This window comes from Mustela putorius, unplaced genomic scaffold, assembly GCF_011764305.1.
Source record: "Mustela putorius furo isolate JIRA1106 unplaced genomic scaffold, ASM1176430v1.1 tig00000281_pilon_pilon_pilon, whole genome shotgun sequence".
Taxonomy (NCBI): Eukaryota; Metazoa; Chordata; class Mammalia; order Carnivora; family Mustelidae; genus Mustela; species Mustela putorius.
The window spans coordinates 28,948,067-28,965,011 of record NW_025421343.1 but is presented as its reverse complement, the minus strand read 5'-3'; the positions used below and the strand labels follow the sequence as shown (position 1 = coordinate 28,965,011).

The 16,945-nt window shown below is 47.8% G+C and overlaps 1 protein-coding gene across 2 annotated transcripts in view; it reads left to right on the top strand.

Annotated features, from left to right (window-relative positions):
• The first annotated feature begins 2,962 nt into the window (after window positions 1-2,962).
• Window positions 2,963-16,945, top strand: part of XDH (xanthine dehydrogenase) — a 61,630-nt gene continuing 47,647 nt past the window's right edge. For both annotated transcript variants that reach the window (XM_004777900.3, XM_004777899.3), the window contains exons 1-5: window positions 2,963-3,151; window positions 9,266-9,323; window positions 12,039-12,135; window positions 13,327-13,435; window positions 16,703-16,829. In XM_004777900.3, coding sequence (XP_004777957.1) covers window positions 3,110-3,151; window positions 9,266-9,323; window positions 12,039-12,135; window positions 13,327-13,435; window positions 16,703-16,829 — 433 coding nt within the window. In that variant the 5' untranslated portion in view covers window positions 2,963-3,109. The remainder of the gene's footprint in view (window positions 3,152-9,265; window positions 9,324-12,038; window positions 12,136-13,326; window positions 13,436-16,702; window positions 16,830-16,945) is intronic.

The following is a 16,945-nucleotide window of genomic DNA, read 5'->3' as shown; positions in this document are numbered from 1 at the left end:
CCAGGATTGGGGGGGGGGGGAGGTTTCAGGATGTCAGCTGTGCTCTGTCCTCGGCTAGCCTTCTGCTTCTTCATCACTTCCTGCTGGGAGCACTTGGCCCCAAGGGAGCTCGCTGTCCCAGAAATTAGGATTCTGCCCTTTTCATTCTTAACTCTTGATTTCCAGAAATTATTCCAGGACTGTCCTGGAGGTCTCAGGGGTTATCCGGCTCTCCTGCAGACTTGAGACCTCACGCCAATACAGTGCCTATTATAAACTAAGGCATTCCTTAGGAAAAAATGGGCTAAGTTAATGTATTGTAAGTTACAGTTGCCCAAACCCCAAAGCATGAAATCCATGAATTCAGCCCAAATTTGAGAATTCTTGTCTCAATATGGAAAGCATAAGCAGGAGGTCTTCAGCTTGGTGAAAAGTGCTTTTTAGAGATGGTTCCTCTAATTTGTAATATTTTAGAAAAGCACAGAGAAGGAAATGGTCACCGATATTTTGACAATCAATAATCATACAAAGTCAGCGTTTTGCCAAATTTCCGTATTACAGAAATAACCGAGTTACCACAGTTACCACAGAAATGAAATCTGAACAACAGAAGCCTTTGTTCAATATCTATCTCACATCTGTTTTTCTTAATGCTCCACAATAACAGAGAGGAATTTGACCTCCAGATGACCGAGAAGGGCTGAAGGTCGGCTGCCTAAACTATGGCTCTCTCATCCTTACCTGGCAGGATTCTTACAAAGGAGGCAGTTACCCCATTTTTGTAGATCAGATTGAAGCCAAGAGAGTGATTTTTGCCAAAAGTCTCACACAGGTACTAGAGCTATTATTTAAGCCAAACTACTTAACCCCCAACCCGAACTTCTTTCTCCGTCCTCCCTCTGGATCTTGAGAGTTTCCCGGGAATATGGCCAGAGTTGAGCCAGGAGAAAGCAGGGGGCTTGCAAAACTGGGCAGATCAGTGGATGGAGGAAACGCCTCCCTAGCCCTGAGGAGTGAGTGTGTGTGGTCAGGGAGGACGGAGCTATTACGAAACACTGCCCGCAATCAGCTGCTCTGCTTCTCCCCACCTCCTTCTCTCCTTTTTAGAGCGGGGTTTCTCAATCTTGACTCTATTGACCTCTTCAGACCAGATAATCCTTTGTTGCGGGGGGCTGTCCTATACACTGAGAGGCTGTTTAGTAGCATCGCTGTCCTCTTAGCTACTAGAAACCTGTAGCATCTCTCAGTCGTGACCTTGAAGCATATGGACATGGGGATGTCTCCTCTATGTCTCCCAATCCCCCAGTGAAGAACCACTGGTTTATGGTCATCAACCATCCCAGTTTGCCATGCACTGAGAGACTGGTCACAGTGTCAGTGCTTTGACCAGAAGAGTTGGGGCCAAATGAAGATGGTTTGTCTCCCTAGAGGTGAGATCTCATCTCCTACTTAGATGAAGTGTGTGGAGGGAGAAGGCATTGTGCTGATAATGTCCTAGTGGGCCATCCCCCTGAGGTCATGTGCCTAAGACTCCTTTCTTTCCCCATGTAGCCTGCGTGGGGATCAGGGGGAGAGACCCACTGCAGAGAGGCTGACTGTTCCAGGACTAAAGACCAGAGGGAATGCTGGTGCAGTTGTGCCTGTGTGTGTATGGGGGAGGCCCAGCTAGGGGCTGACCACAAAGTGTCACTGGTACTGCCCAGGTGGGCTGTGTGCCTGTCCGTGCACACCAGCAGGTAATGGGTACTGGAGGGGGAAAGTTTGCAGCTCTGTGTCAACTTGGCCAGGGCCTGGAAGGTGTGGGTGTTTTAATTTATTCGATATTTTGAAATATTCTTAATGAGTTACTCTGATCACTTATCAGGGGCCGTTTCCTGGGAGAAACAAACAGAGAAGACCCTCAGAAACGGTGTGTCAACAGATGAATGGATAAAGAAGATGTGGTATATATACACAATGGAATACTATGCAGCCATCAAAAGAAATGAAATCTTGCCGTTTGCAACGACGTGGATGGAACTAGAGGGCATCATGCTTAGTGAAATAAGTCAAGTGGAGAAAGACAACTATCATATGATCTCCCTGATATGAGGAAGTAGAGATGCTACAGGGGGGGTTAAGGGGGTGGGAGAAGAATAAATGAAACAAGATGGGATTGGGAGGGAGACAAACCATAAGTGATCTCACAAAACAAGATCTCACAAAACTTAATCTCACAAAACAAACTGAGGGTTGCTGGGGGGAGGGGGTTGGGGAAAAGGGGGTGGGATTATGGACATTGGGGAGGGTATGTACTATGGTGAGTGCTGTGAAGTGTGTAAACCTGGTGATTCACATACCTGTTCCCTGGGGGATTAAAATATATTATATGTTTATAAAAAATAAAAAATTAAAAAAAAAAAGAAATGGTGTGTCAACAGGATAGTTTTTGTTGTGCTTCATTCACGACAGTAGTAAAGATTTTGGTTCTTGGCATACTTACAACACATTCCGGAAACATATCATTTGTCTCTCTGCCTTCTGCTCTCGGTGCCATTCGTAGGCCCATCTACAGGATGAAAACGGCAGTTCTGGAGACAACATGGCCAAGGTCAGATGCCAGATTTTGGTTCTGGATCACTGGGCTCCATGGCTCGTGACCTCGTGGCAGCTCCTCCGGGCCGTGTGAAAATGCGTCGTCCGTGTAAGTGCTGAGCCCGGGTTGCTGTATACCCGAATGGGAAAATGCCAAGTGTGGAGGGGAAGGTGTGAATCCTTTTTATCCCAGGGCTCTGACTTGGGCCCTTCCTCCTTCGGGCGATGGAGCAGGTTCCAGGAGGGTGGTGCTTAAGACCATGGGTCACCTGGTCACCGGCCCTCACCGGCCCTCCCCCGGGCCTCCGTGCTCTTTGACACAGCTATTGGAGGTGTGGTTTCCTGCCTAAGATTGTTTGCGTTTTCCTCATTACATAAACCGCTGGCTCTTGCCAAGCCCTCCCGGTGCCCTGGAGCTCTAGGCTGCTTTTCTCCTATTGGCTGGCCAAGTTTCATTTTTTGGGGGGAGGTGTAGTTTTTCAAGCTGCTGAGCCAGGCGGTGTGTCAGTGCCTTCTGGGAGTGAAGAGCTGGAGTTCGGGGACCCCACCTGTAACAATGACAGCAGATGAGTTGGTTTTCTTTGTGAATGGCAAGAAGGTAAGAAGGAGCTGGCCTCAGGTCCGACTTCTCTGCTGCCCTCCCAGGGCCTGATGTTTGTTCTTTGGAAGACATTGGCTCTGTTCTTTCTCTTTCTCTCCTCTCTCACTCATTCCCCGTCTCTTCTCTCCCTCCCTCCAAAGTCGTTGCTGCATTTTGGGTAACACTGGGGGAAGAAACCCTTCTCAGACCTGGAACATAGACAGGATGCTCCAGGGGCAAAGGCATGTCCAGGGAGGCAAGCGAGAAGAGAGGCTTGAATTCCCACTCGGTGTGCAGCTTCAGAGACCCTGACCCAAAGCCAAGGCAGGGGCACAGGGTCACGAGACCCGAGGTCACCGACCATGCCTCTATTTCTGTGTTTAATCCAATTTGTCCTCTGGTTTTTGTTGTTCTCTTTGCTGAGAGAAGGAACAGGAACTTGTTTTCTTGCTAATACCAGGGTGTGAGAGAGACATAGTGTTTGATTCTGGCATTTCAAGGCTAATGTGACAACTAGCTTGTAGGAGGACATTACTAACATCTTGGGGCAAGCCACGATGTTTTTTTTTCTTTTTCATAAGGGGCATGTTTCTCCCCCTCCCTCCACTTAATACTGCATATAAATATTTTATATTTTTTATAAATATTTTATATAAATTTTATAAAAATTTTATATAAACATTTTGATAAAAATTGCCCACTCGGATGAACTTTGTTGGTAGGCAGGGACACGGGAGCATGGGGGGTGGGGTGTTGAGCAGAAGGGGACTTCAGACATGGAGACTAGTCCTCCAGGCCCTGCAAGGGTTCGAATCCTTGCAAATTTCACCACAGGAGCTGGGAGGGAGCGTGCAAGCATTATTGCATTGTCCCCATCCCCCTCCCTCGAGCCCTGCTGAGATGCTCCAGTCTGCTCCAGCTCCCAGGTCAGGAATGAAAGGGACAGTGAAAGGACAGCCGTAGTCCTACCTTGCAAATGGCCATGTGGAGAGAGTGTGAGGGGTGACTGTGCCAAGGGGCCCTCAAAGAAGGATAATTTTCTTTGTTTTGCTTTACTGGTGTTTTTGAGTTGAGAAATTAGGCAACGTTTGAGGTAATTCTCAAGAGCTAAAATGAGCTTCATGGGGCATCCGGTGCTTAAATGGTCAGGATGTGTCTGGGTGACTAGCAAGGGAATTCTGTGAGCTATGGCAACATCAGTGCTCTGAAGACCACTGGGTTCAATGTGAGGCGTGCCACCGGGAGGTGCTGAGGGTGGGGTCAGCCATGTTTTTCCAGGTTCCGTGTGTCTCTCCATGTCAATTTCTTTTGAGGATTGGCATCTGGCAGCAAACCAAGAGGTAGGGCACAGCTTCCCTGTTGGTGGTTGTGAAATTTTACACCCAGCATTTCTAACAACTTTGCTGCATTCAGCGATTGCCTCGGAGAGATCCAAGAAATGGTTGAATTGACTTTCTAGAAGTATTCCTTACAAGAAGCATCTTCGGTGGAATTTTTCTAAATGGTTTTTATATTGAGTGAGCAGCTGGATTCAATGACTTCCAGGGCCACATCTTATTCCAAGATTCTCTTATTTACCATGCCATCAATTCGTTTGTGACAGGACGAGGTCGTGCTCTTCCTTAGGGATGGTGTGCTGAGACGCACTGGACACGAAAAGGCATGTTTCGAGGGAAATCTGGCCTGGCGGGGTTGTTTCCTCCTGTATCTCGGATCCACTTCAGGAAAGCAATTTAACATTTTTAGATGGTATCGTCATATCAAACCCACTATCTCTGTTAAGTTTTCCTAGTGTCAGTTGCTCTGATACCATAAGCCTGTAGCTTCTTGAGAAAGTGCTAGAAAGGTGGAGAGGCAATCTAAGAAGTGATGATGAGTAAAAGCCATGCTTTGCACACAAGACCAAGCAGGAATCCCCAGTCAGATCAAGGTGGCTGTGAGTACGTGCGTTCCCATTTCTATTTCCAAGATCTTGTTACTGGATATTGTGCAGAGAACTTACCAAAGAAGCTGTTGGAATGGGTGACTCACTCTTCATTGTAGGCCTTATTCTCTTATTCTCCCTGTTTCAGTCTGTCCAGGACTCTGTCTCTGCTGACTGGGGTTCTGGAGAGGTCCTGAGACCAACGATCAAATACCTCAGGGGGCTTCTGTGGTGGTGATGGGCCTTGATGATGATTGTTTCCATGTCTTCTGTTCTAGAGTCAGCATTGGAAGGAAAGAAAGAGCTGCCCAGGATTTTGGTGTTATTGTAGTGACAGTCATTTTGTGGGCAGGATTCTAGAGTATCTCAGCAGTAGCTTTCTGTTTGGTGGAGACTGTGGTGCATGGAGGACTCTGGCCAACTGGGTGTGAGGGGCACAGCTAAAGGTGGGGGTGATTCCCACAGAAGCAGGTGGCAGCTACAGAGAGCCTCATGGTGGCTTTGACTCACTCACTCACATTACGAGCTCCTGCCAGGCCTGTGCCTGTGGGGTACATTGGCACTGGGTGAGTATAATCTCTGAGAAAAGGCCAGGCACCTGCCCCTCGGGACCTTAGGGACCAGTTAAAGAGAGGGATTATAATTAGGCAAAGTAATATGTTACAAAATGTATTTTACAGAAAACTAGGCCCACAAAATGCTCTTTTCAGATATTCTTCTTTTAAATGTTTATTTATTTTACAGGGAGAGGGAGGAGAGAGAGAGAGAATGTGCACATGTGAGGGTGGGGGGAGGGGCAGAGGGAGAGACTGTCCAGCAGATTCCCCTCTGAGTGTGGAGCTGGACACGGGGCTCCATCCCACTACCCGTGAGATCATGACCTGAAACCATGAGTCTTAACTGACTGAGCCACCCATGTGCCCTCTCTTTTCAGATATTCTTCAACCACTTAGCACAGTGTTGGCATCCAGCAGGCGTCCAATTAATGAGGACAGAATGAATGCACAAGTATTAAATGCCATTGGAAATCCTCTACTGAAGAGAATTATTTAAAATTTTTTTTGCTTTTTGAAATTATTTTAAGTGTACAAAAATGTTGTACAAAGCATACAAAGAAACACTCAATAGGCTACACACCTTTACCAACTGTTCACATTTTATCACATCTGCTTTATCATTATCTCCTTCATTCTCTCTCTCCCTGTACACACACACACACACACACACACAACGAATAGGTGTTTATGGGATAAGCACGTGCATAAGACATATATGGATATGTGTATAGGTATATACGTAGATATATAGATGTATATAAGTACCTACATAATGTTACATATTTATTTATGTATAAAATTAATAGAAATAAATACACAAAGTATAAAATTTTCTTTCTGAACCATTTGAGGGTAAATTTCCAACATCATGCCCTTCTAACCCTTAAACCAAAAGTACAACATTCTTATAGAAGTAGTCTCTATAAAAATCAGGAAATAAAGTGTTTATATAATACTATTACCTAATCTATAGCCCTTCTGCAACATTTTCCAATTTCCCCAATGATGTCATTGATAACTTTTCTCCCAAGCCTGGGACTCAGGGTCATACTATTTATTCAGTTGCTGTGTCTCTTAAGTTTCCTTTAAACTGGAATGGCACTTTACCTTTCCTTGTCTTTTGGGACATTGATGTTTATGAATGTTTATTTCTTAGAATGTCTTTCATTTTGAGTTTTTGTTATGCTTTTTTATAATTATATTCAGAGTCTGAATTTTGGGCAGGAATGCCAGAGAAGTGGTAAGTGTTTCTCAGTACATTACATCGGGATACATGTGAGGTCAGGTTCCTCCATTATTTGGAATGTGAATTTTGACCACTTGGTTAAGGTGGCATCTGTCAGTTTTCTCTACTGCAAGATAAATTTAATATCCTTTATAGTTAGCAAATGATCTGTAAGAAGATCCTTTGAGTCTATGTGAATATCTTGATCATCAAACTCTCACCTACTAGTTTTAGCACCCATGGATAATTCTAGACTGGCTCATTTACTGTGCTGATTGCAAGATGGCTAACTGGATTCATTAGTTGGCATTCCTCCATCAGAATGAACTTACTCATCTCTCCAATTTGTTTATTTATTAGGTATCACTTTGGACTCATAAGTTTTAATCTTATTTAATGGGTTATAATCCATTAGAGATATTATTGGTTTTGATGCTTAAATCTTATCAGAACAATATGCTGAACCCAGCATTTCCTAAGCTCATATCCCCACAAAATGTCTGTCCTCTGGAATACCCGTTGGCGTCCTGTTCAGAGAGGGTTCCATGTGTTTGCTGGGCCAACCCTGCAGCCATGCTGTGAGAGTAGCATAGCCATTCTCTGTAGCAATGCAAGGAAGGTTGGACCACTCATGGCTGAGATGATATAAAAGCCTTTGCTGGGGAAGTGTTTGGGGTCTTGTAAGTCAAAATGCAGGTGGAAGAAGAATGGAATAGTTGAAGGCATGGAGTCAGAGGTATACATTGTATTTTCTCTGGGATGTGAAGACCAGGTTCATATGGAAATAGGAGGGGAAAAGGCTGAAAATGAATATTGCAGACATATGGGAAAGGGCCTTGGAAGATAGCCCAGGGAACTTGAATGTTACCTGGCATACGTGAGAAGTCACGGGAGGCACAGAGCAGGGGATGGATGTGATGGAAGCTGAGCTAGAAGATGAGGAAGGCATAGCTCAGGGGGAAGGCAGTAAGCTAAGAGGCTCTTCCTGTCATTTCCAAGCAAAGTGATAGGGATCTTTATTTGTGCATTTATGAGTTCTCCAAGAGAAAAGAAATAGCTTCCTGTGTGAACTTTGTAACTAGGACTTTGAACAAACTGGACTTGTGGGGTGTTTTAATGAAAGGAAACTAATTTGATTTTCCGCTTTCCCTTAAACTTTTTTTCAGGGGGCGAATTCTGGCAGTTTTATGACTTCTTGGATTGCTCTTAATCAGTAAAAAATCCTATGGTCATTTCTAAGTTTCTATACACAGCCTCAGTTCAGGATAGAGAGGTGGGGTTAGAAGAAATTTCTCATTAAGTCAGTACTGGTGGAAGATGGCTTCCCACCACTGGGAACATTCCATTGTAAGTCTCATGACATGGGGCATGTGCTTTTCTCTGGCCCATGGCCCTTCCTTAGGGAGGTCCTCAGTATAGACCCTATTGGAGGTCCAAAGCCTTCCATAGTCAGTGCTTGGGGGATGATTTAAACACCTCCACACCAGCTCACTCTCTCTTGCATGACCTACACCAGGTCCACAGCCAACACTTCACATCCTCTGTCCTCCCAGACTCTGGGAGTGCACACCGATCCCAACACTGCCATTTCTTCTTCAGCTTCTCTGGTAAGCCTATCTCTAGCTTTCAGATATGCCAGATGACCATATCCTCCATCTCACAAAGGCTGTATATTAGCTTCCTGTGTAGAGCTATGGAAGCCCCCTCATGAAGTTTGAGGCATGAGGCAGATACCTCCTCTCCTCAACCTTAGGAAAATGTAAGATTCATAGTGTCACTCTCTCTAGAGAAACTCTTGTCACATATTCTCTCTCCTTAACCATTCCAGTCACCCAAACCCTATTACCTTCATAACATAGGATGGGTAGGAGTAGTAATGCAGGTTTTTGTGGATTTCCTTTGACTCTTTGCATCAGAAACTGGCACCTCACTTTATAGACAACTTTTCTATCTTATTGAATAAACCATTTGTGGACTTTTGGGTTGAGATTTCTTCTCCATGTCTGATATGTGTTATTTTGTTGGCATTGGGCTGGCTATCAGAGCCAATGACTGGCAGCACAGGCCAACAGACTGGCCCTCTACTCTCTGAGATGGCACATACCTGGGGCACAGATGGGGATCTGCGGCTGCCACTTATTTGACAGAAAGGGAGAGAGCACAAGTAGGCAGAGCAGCAGACAGAGGGAGAAGGAGAGGCAGGCTTCCCATTGAGCAGAAAGTCCAATGAGGGACTTGATCCCAGGATCCTGAGATCATTATCTGAGCCAAAGACAGATGCTTAACTGACGGAGCCATCCAGGCGCCCCAAGACCTTCATTTTCATGATATATTGGGCACATCCCTATTAGCTCGACAAACTCTTGGGTGAGGCAGTGGCTAAGTATACCTAGGATACATTTTTTCTTTTGTTTTTGTTCTTACAGGTGGTGGAGAAAAATGCAGATCCAGAAACAACCCTTTTGGCCTACCTGAGAAGAAAACGTATCCTGACTTTGGGGTGAGGGTGTGGCGCAGGACAGTGAGGGTTCATTCTCTAGGCCTTATGTTATTTTCTAGTGACTGTGGGAAACCAGTAAAGTGTGGAGGACAGAGCTCTGGACCCCTGCATCTTAGTTGTAGCTCTGTCACTCAGCAGTTGTGTGACCCTGGGACCTATTTTGAGCTCTCCAGGTATAAAATTATCGACTGTCGAATGAGAGGATTATTTTTGATGTTTCTTAGGATTTCTTCCAGGTAAGACTCTAGTGATGCTAGGGTTTAATCCTGGGTCTGTAAAAAGAGTATCTGTGAAAGGCCCTCATTGGCCCTGGTGAACTGTGTGGCCGTTCCCCTCAGGAGGAGTTGGCCTCCCTCAGGAGATCTTCACTGAGGCTTTCCAGAGAATCTTTCCAGTTCTGTGAAGGTGGAAGGAATGTCAGAGGAAGGTGTGTTTTTTGAGAAAGGATTCCAGAGTGGGGAAGTGTGTGGAGTGCCATCCACTGTGGAGATGGCACACTGAGAGGCAAGGGACAGGGGATTCCTGAGCACTTACTGTACATAGATAGAGTTCAAGGTGATTTCCATAGGTGGGCTCATTGATCCCCATAGCAGTGCCTCTGACAGAGGAGGAAGTGAGTTTGGCACATGAGAAGGGACCTGCTTCTTGCTCGTCTATTCTGGGCCAATCCTGGCAGAGCTTGACTGAAACCTAGAGGCATGCTCTTAACATTCTAGTCATGCTGAAAACTCTTCAGGGTTGGTTGTTGGGATGTCGCTCATCCCAACTTCTGCTAACTAATCCCCCTCACTCCTGGAGTCAGGAATGTCCAGTGGCTCATTCAGGTGCCCTGTTCCAGGACAGCAGAGTGTAGTTGCCGTACCCATAGAAGCAAGCCTGAAGTCCACAGCCTTCCCTCTGGTTCACGTACTTCTTATCAGATGATGTCCAGCTCCAGCGTACTTTGTCCTAGATTTTCTATTGAGAGAGGGTGAGTCTGGAGTTTCACGGCCCATGAACCTGGTGAAATGACTCAGTAGGATCAGGAGGCTGCACAGAACTCCACTGCCAGCCCCTGTACCTGGCGGGGGGGTGGTCTGAGGAGACAGGCACATTTTCAGACATTGTGGACACCAATGCTAGTTTTCTGATGAAGTTTTGAAGGCCCCAGAGCCTCAGATATTCCTGATCATGGCAGTTGCTAGTTTGAAGGTTAAATCTCAAATGAAATCTGAAACTGAAAGTTTTCACAGAAGTGAAGGTTGGGTGGCTTTTGGCTGACCGCCATGAGAGTTCATTTCTGAGAGTTCTGGGAAAGAGGAAAACCCCAGGCTTGACTGCTATTCTGCCTTCTGAAAAAAAAAATCCCCCAGCTGGAAGATTCTGGTAGACTTTGGACTATTAAGTTGTCTGAATTATTGCTCATTGCATAGATTCTGAGGAGTCAGAGGAATAACTTAGGGTATAGAGAGCTCTTCCCAGTTGTGTTTTAGAAGAGGGAGCCACACGGTGAAGGGGGGAGTCCGCAAATCTGGAGTCGGATGATTGTGTCTGGGCCCTCACACAAGGTGACCTGAGTGACCGTGTTGCCTTTCTGGGCCCACCTTACCTCCTGGGTCCCAGTTTTCTTTGTTTTGTTTTAATCTGTGGAGAAACAGCAGCTCCGGACTCCCCTGCTCATGAAATTATTGTGAAAATCAACTGGGTCCATGGGTATAAGTCTTTTTCAAGTATAAGATGCTATCTGTTTAAAGAGACTAATGTCCAGCATATTAAAGGTAAGAAATAAATATTACTTAAATGACTGAATGATCAGACCATGAATGGCTGCCTAGAATTCATGATGAAGTTTCATTTCATCTTGCAAATGAGGGAAGCGACCAGTGATAATGACCTCCACCTTCGGCAGAGAGCTGGACGGCTCAGAGGCCTACAGCCTGCAGGAAATGCAGCCATGGAGCCCATGTGTCTCAGGGAAAAGGGCCATGGTCAGTGCTGCTCTCTAGAATAGCCTAGTACTTAGGCACACTAGCAGACTCAAAGTTATCAGACTACTTCTGCAAGTACATGTAAGAGATGTTGCTACTCCTGGCTCCCAACCTCAAAGATTATATTCATTTCTGGTCACATATCCTATGGGAAGATATTCAAAAGCCCTTGGTCCAACTCTAACTTTGGTTCCTGAACTTCACCAACCCAAAAGATTCAAGGTGACAAGCAGGACTCAATGGGTCCCAGAACAGATCAATGTCTCTGTCTGGCCCGAGTGGCTTCATTGTACACCCAGCTGTGGTGATATGAGGGTTGCCCATGTGCTCAGCCTTTGAGGTGACTGATCCCCCTGATACCCCTGCGCAGTGAGACCATAGGGTTGGGATCCCCTAAGACCAGACCAGGAAGCTCCTGATGCCAAGAAACATCTCCAGGATTGGAGAGCAGTAGGACTCCAGTCCTGGAGAATACTTGAGTGCTGTCTGATGGGACCCTGATGCTTTTCCTCATCTGTGCAGTGGAGATGGTCCCATTCTCCACCTTCCAGGTCACAGTGCAGAATTCCGGGATGAGGGGACCATGTGGATCTGCAGCCTCCCTGGGTTGAGGGGCCCGAGCCTGTGTGTGCCAATGGATGACTCTATACTTACAGCTGTGCGCATGCACTTCCCAACAGCCCAGTAAAGATCCTTCTATGAATTTGTGTTCCTTAACCCTCGACCACCCAGTGAGGCTAAGCGGGACCAAGCTGGGCTGTGGCGAAGGCGGCTGTGGGGCTTGCACCGTGATGCTTTCCAAGTATGATCGTTTCCAGAACAAGATTGTGTATCCTTTGCCCACTGGCTGGTGGTGATGCAAGGACTATGAGGCAGGGGTCATGTTGTGTGTGTGTGTGTGTGTGTGTGTGTGTGTGTGTGTGTGTGTATGCATAGATGAATGTTCTAGACCCAGACTCATTTCTCGTCCTATGAAATCCTTCGGTCAGACTCCACTGCCTTTGGAGTAAAGTCCAATCTCTGCTTAGTTCTCAGGACCCCTCACGGTGTGCCCCACCTTTCCTCTCCAGATATCTCTCTCTATGGGCCCAGCACTCCATCCTTGCAAGGACAACTGTGGACTACTGACACTCTTGGCCTACTCATTTCCTGGTCTTTGCATAAGCTGTTGTCCAGGTCTTGAATGTCCTTTCTTCTAGGACTTCACCACCTGGCCAGCTCTTGCTCGCTTTTCAGGACTGGGAAAAATAACACCTCCTCCGGGAAGCCTTCCTTGACTTCCCAGGACTGGGTTAGGTACCCCATGTCTGTGCTGGTCCCAGAGTGTTCTGTGCTCAGCCCTCCTAAAACACTTACCATAGCTGTCTAAATTGCACCTTCACCCAGGCTTCACACATTTTCCTGGGTTGACCGTGGGCTATTGAAGAACATCTCACTCACCTTTGTTTCCTCGGCCCTCAGCAGAGTGCCTGGCATCTGACTGGACTCAGAAACTGGTGCTGCTTGTATACATGGATGAATGGTGAATAGAAAAAATGGACATCAAAAACCTCTGTTTAAGGGGCTGGTGTCTCATGTTTCCTGGGGATCGCCCCCTGCTTTTTCCCCCACAGAGGATGGGAGACAAGGGGGTGAGAGCAGGGGGGCAAACGTGACTGGATGTTCTGAAACTGAAGAGGCTAAGGAAGGACCTTGCAGGCAGAGAAGCAAGCACTGGGCTTGGAACCTGCCAGAAATTTCCTCTTGACTCAGCCTCCAGGGTGGGGGTGACTGAGGTGACTGAGGATGACCCTCGTGTTCCAGCTTGGAGGCCCAGTGCCCCACAGGAGCCTGCAGGGGCTCGTGCCTCACCGGGGTGTGGGGAGCCTCCTTTGTTGCTAGCCCAGAGGCCAGGGTAGAGAGGCAAGGACACCCAGGGAAGAGCCCAGAATGTAACGTAGAGGGAGGGGTCATGACAAAGCCCCTCTAAGTCTCCAGTGGCTCGAGTGGACCACAGAATGCCCTTAATCTGGGGCTCCAGCCACTTTTCTGCCAACGCCTGCCTGGCCCCCATCTGCTCTTTGCATCATGTTGCTGTGACGACGGTGGAAGGGATTGGAAGCACGAAGTCGAGGCTGCATCCCGTGCAGGTAACCGGAGGCCAGGGAGGCTCAAGCCAGGGCCGCAGACTTGTTCTGGGCTGTGAGGCTGAGTGTCGCTGCCCGGGCAAGAGGCACTGTGGCCGGGCTGCGTCCCTCACCTCCTTCTCCTGGGAGGGAAGAAGCTGGGTTGGGGGGAGGGGTGCAGCTGTGAGGCAGAAAAATGGGCCCCAGGCCTGCAGCTCCCTCCTGGGGCCACCGTGGGTGTGACATGACATGACCCTGAGGGAACCGTGAGGTCAGCATGACCGGGTGGCCAGGGCAGGCTGCCTATGCCAGACCTGGAGGGAGGGGGGCAAGGGAGCGCCTCACCCACCCCCCATCCCCGCCCCTGCATGTGCTTAGGAAACCCCTGCTGTCTCATGTTCAAGGTTTCAGATGCCCTGTGCCCTTGATTAAAAGCCCACCTACTCCCTGCTTGCTGGAATGGTAATCCCATGACTCCTCTCGACGGCCCCCTGCAGGGGATACGGATGTGGGCTGCTAGGCCTCTACCCCACTAACAGGGAGGTTAGTAAGGGCTTAATGAGAGAACAGAGGCGTCTGAGTGTCGGACTGAGATTTTTTTTTTTTTTTTTCTGATGGTATCAGGCTGCCCGGCAGTGGATTGAAATTAAGAACCAAGAGCGAACAGTAATCTGAGGTTTTGTGGAAAGAATCAGGACATTTTTAGGCAACATGGCGACACACAGGACCAGAGCACTGTGTGAAGGAAAGGCCATCATTTCCATTGCTTCTCGTATGGGGAAACTGAGGCAGGGGGTCTTCCAGACATTACAGTCACAGAAGGTGCCGGAGGCAGGCCCGTTGGCCACTTGAGGAGACCCGCTGCTCAGATCATGCCTTTTGGGGCACCTGATGTGGGTGCTGGGCTAGAGCCTGGGGCTGAGCGAGCTGCTTATTCTCGGGGGAGGGGCAGGGCAGCTGGCACGAGTCATGTGAGATCACAGCGCCCATAATGCTTCACTTCTTAGGCAGCAAAAGGGGAAATTACTAAACTTGTCCAACCTGCAGGAGAGGTGAGAGGGTGAATTCGGGCTTGTAATTGGAAACAAGCAGATGAAAGACGGAAGAGTTTAAACACAGGGACCGTATCTGATGAATCCACCAAACCCCTCCCTTTCCAATGGTACAGATTCTTAATCCCCATGTGCTTACTGGACCCTGCGTTAGCTGTAGAGCCAGATTCCACCTCTCCTTGTCCATTGGTTTTTTTCCCTTGGGGTTTCTAGGACACTATGCTTTGCTCACCTTCCTCCCTCCAGGCTGGTACTCAGGGCCGGCTCTAGGCCTGCCAAGTTCCTAATTGCGGCAGCATCCCCGGGGCTCCGGCCGGGCCCCTTCCCCTCGCCGTCTGCACAACCCCCATGCCCAGGCGAGTTCAGTCCCATCTACGGGCCAGCGGCACTCCCATTTATGTCTTCAGCTTTGACCTCTCCTCAGAGGTTAGATTCATAATTCCAACCGCCTCCTTGACATCACTATATGGATGGCTCATCTCGGACTTCACAAACCCTATTTTTCCCCTTTCCCCCCAGTCTTCCTCCATCTGAGTCAATGGCGAAAGCATCTGCCCAGTTGCCGGAGATAAATATGTGGGGGTCACCTTTGGTTCTTTCTCTCCTGCACCACACCCAATCCATCCAGACGCCATGTCTACTTTACTTCCAACCCTATGGCGAAGCCTTCATTTCCTTTACCCTCTTACTGCTTGGTCTGTACATGGACCATTGTGTCCTGGTCCCCATTTCTACTCTTGTCCCCTGTAACCTATTCATTCCCTACCCACAGCTGGAGTAACTTAAATTTTTTTTTTTTAAGAGAGAAGGAGAGAGCAGGGCAGGGGCAGAGGGAGAGAGAGAATCAGAGGCAGAGAGAGAGAGAGGAAGAGAGAGAATCAGACAGAGAGAGAAGGAGAGAGAGAATTAGAGGCAGAGAGGGAGAGGGAGAGAGAGCAGGGCAGGGGCGGAGGGAAAAGGAGAGCGAGAATCTTAAGCAGGCTTCGTGCTCAGCGCAGAGCCTGACATGGGGTTCGATCACATGACCCTGAGATTGTGGCCTGAGTCAAAATCAAGAGTCGGACCCTTAACCCACTGAGCCACCCAGGCCCCCCCTGGGGTGATTCTTAACTAACATAATTAGATCATATATACTCTTCCCTGGTTCGAGTCATATTATTAAATTCAACTTAAAAGACACCTCTTCAGAGAGGCTGTTTCGGAGCACTCCCAAAGGCCCACTGGTCACTCCGGGTCCCATCAGCCTCTACTAAATCTCTGCAAAACATTGATGTCCACCTGGAATTTTCCTGTTTCTTTTGTCAGTATTTCTCCTCCTAACTTCACGAGACTGGAGATCTTGTCTCTCTTCTTCATTGCTCTGTTTCCAGTGCCCTTACCACACCTGGCACAGTAAATATTTATAAAGTGGAGGAACATTTGTATATCCTAGGCACTGGAAATACAATACTTCAGTAATTTTACTTAAGTACCAAGAGAAACTCCCAGGAGACAAAATAATAATAATAATAACAATAATAATAATAATAATGTGGACATGGTGAATCTCCTGGTACGAAAAATCTGGCAGAGTTTAAAGGAGAATTCTGTGACATTCAATGCATATAACAAATTCTATATGGTACATTTCCAGATTCTTATGTTCCCATGGATTCCTGGCATTGCCTTCATTTAAGAATGTAGTGATATTCTAGTTTGGGGAAAAAACAAACGTTCATTTATTTCTTAATAAATGCTGGTTTGTTGGATTGCAGGCTAGAATATGAAAAGAACGTGAGACTGCTCTTCCTTTCACTCTGCGTGTTCTTGGTTCAATATCTTAAATCTCTGGGCCTCCTTCCTCCACTGTTCAGTGCAGAGAATGGAGGGTGAGAAGCCCTTCTGGTTTTAATGGTCACTGTTCTTCGACGAGACTTTCCTATGAATGACCAACGTTGGTTGACCACCTGCTATGTGCCAGATAGAATAAAGTTAGGAGTTTAACGTGACTTATCTCATTAAATCCTTACCACGGCTCCAGAGATAAGTACCAGGGTGGCCCTCATCGTGCAGGCGAGGTACCCATGGCCCCGGAGAGGCTTGGTGGCTGGCCAAGGCCACCACTGGGCCGAGGACCGACTTCGTGCAGGGACTGCTCGCCCATCCTCCCTGCTGGCATGCTGGGGCTTCCTGTGGGTCATCCAGAGAGCCTGAGAGAGCATCTGCCAGCATGTGGGTCTATGTCCTCTGTCCATTTTAGGAGAGAATCTCCAAAAGCCACGGCTCCCAGTGCGGGTTCTGCACGCCCGGCATTGTTATGAGCATGTACACGCTGCTTCGGAACCAGCCTGAGCCCACCATGGAGGAGATTGAGAATGCCTTCCAAGGTAGGGGCCTTCAGACGCCACCTAGGAGGGGGCATGGCAAATGGGGCGTGGTGGGGGTTAGGGCAGGGCCAGAGCCCAAGTCGGGAATGGGCTAAGAGAGCGAGGCACTGCCCTCC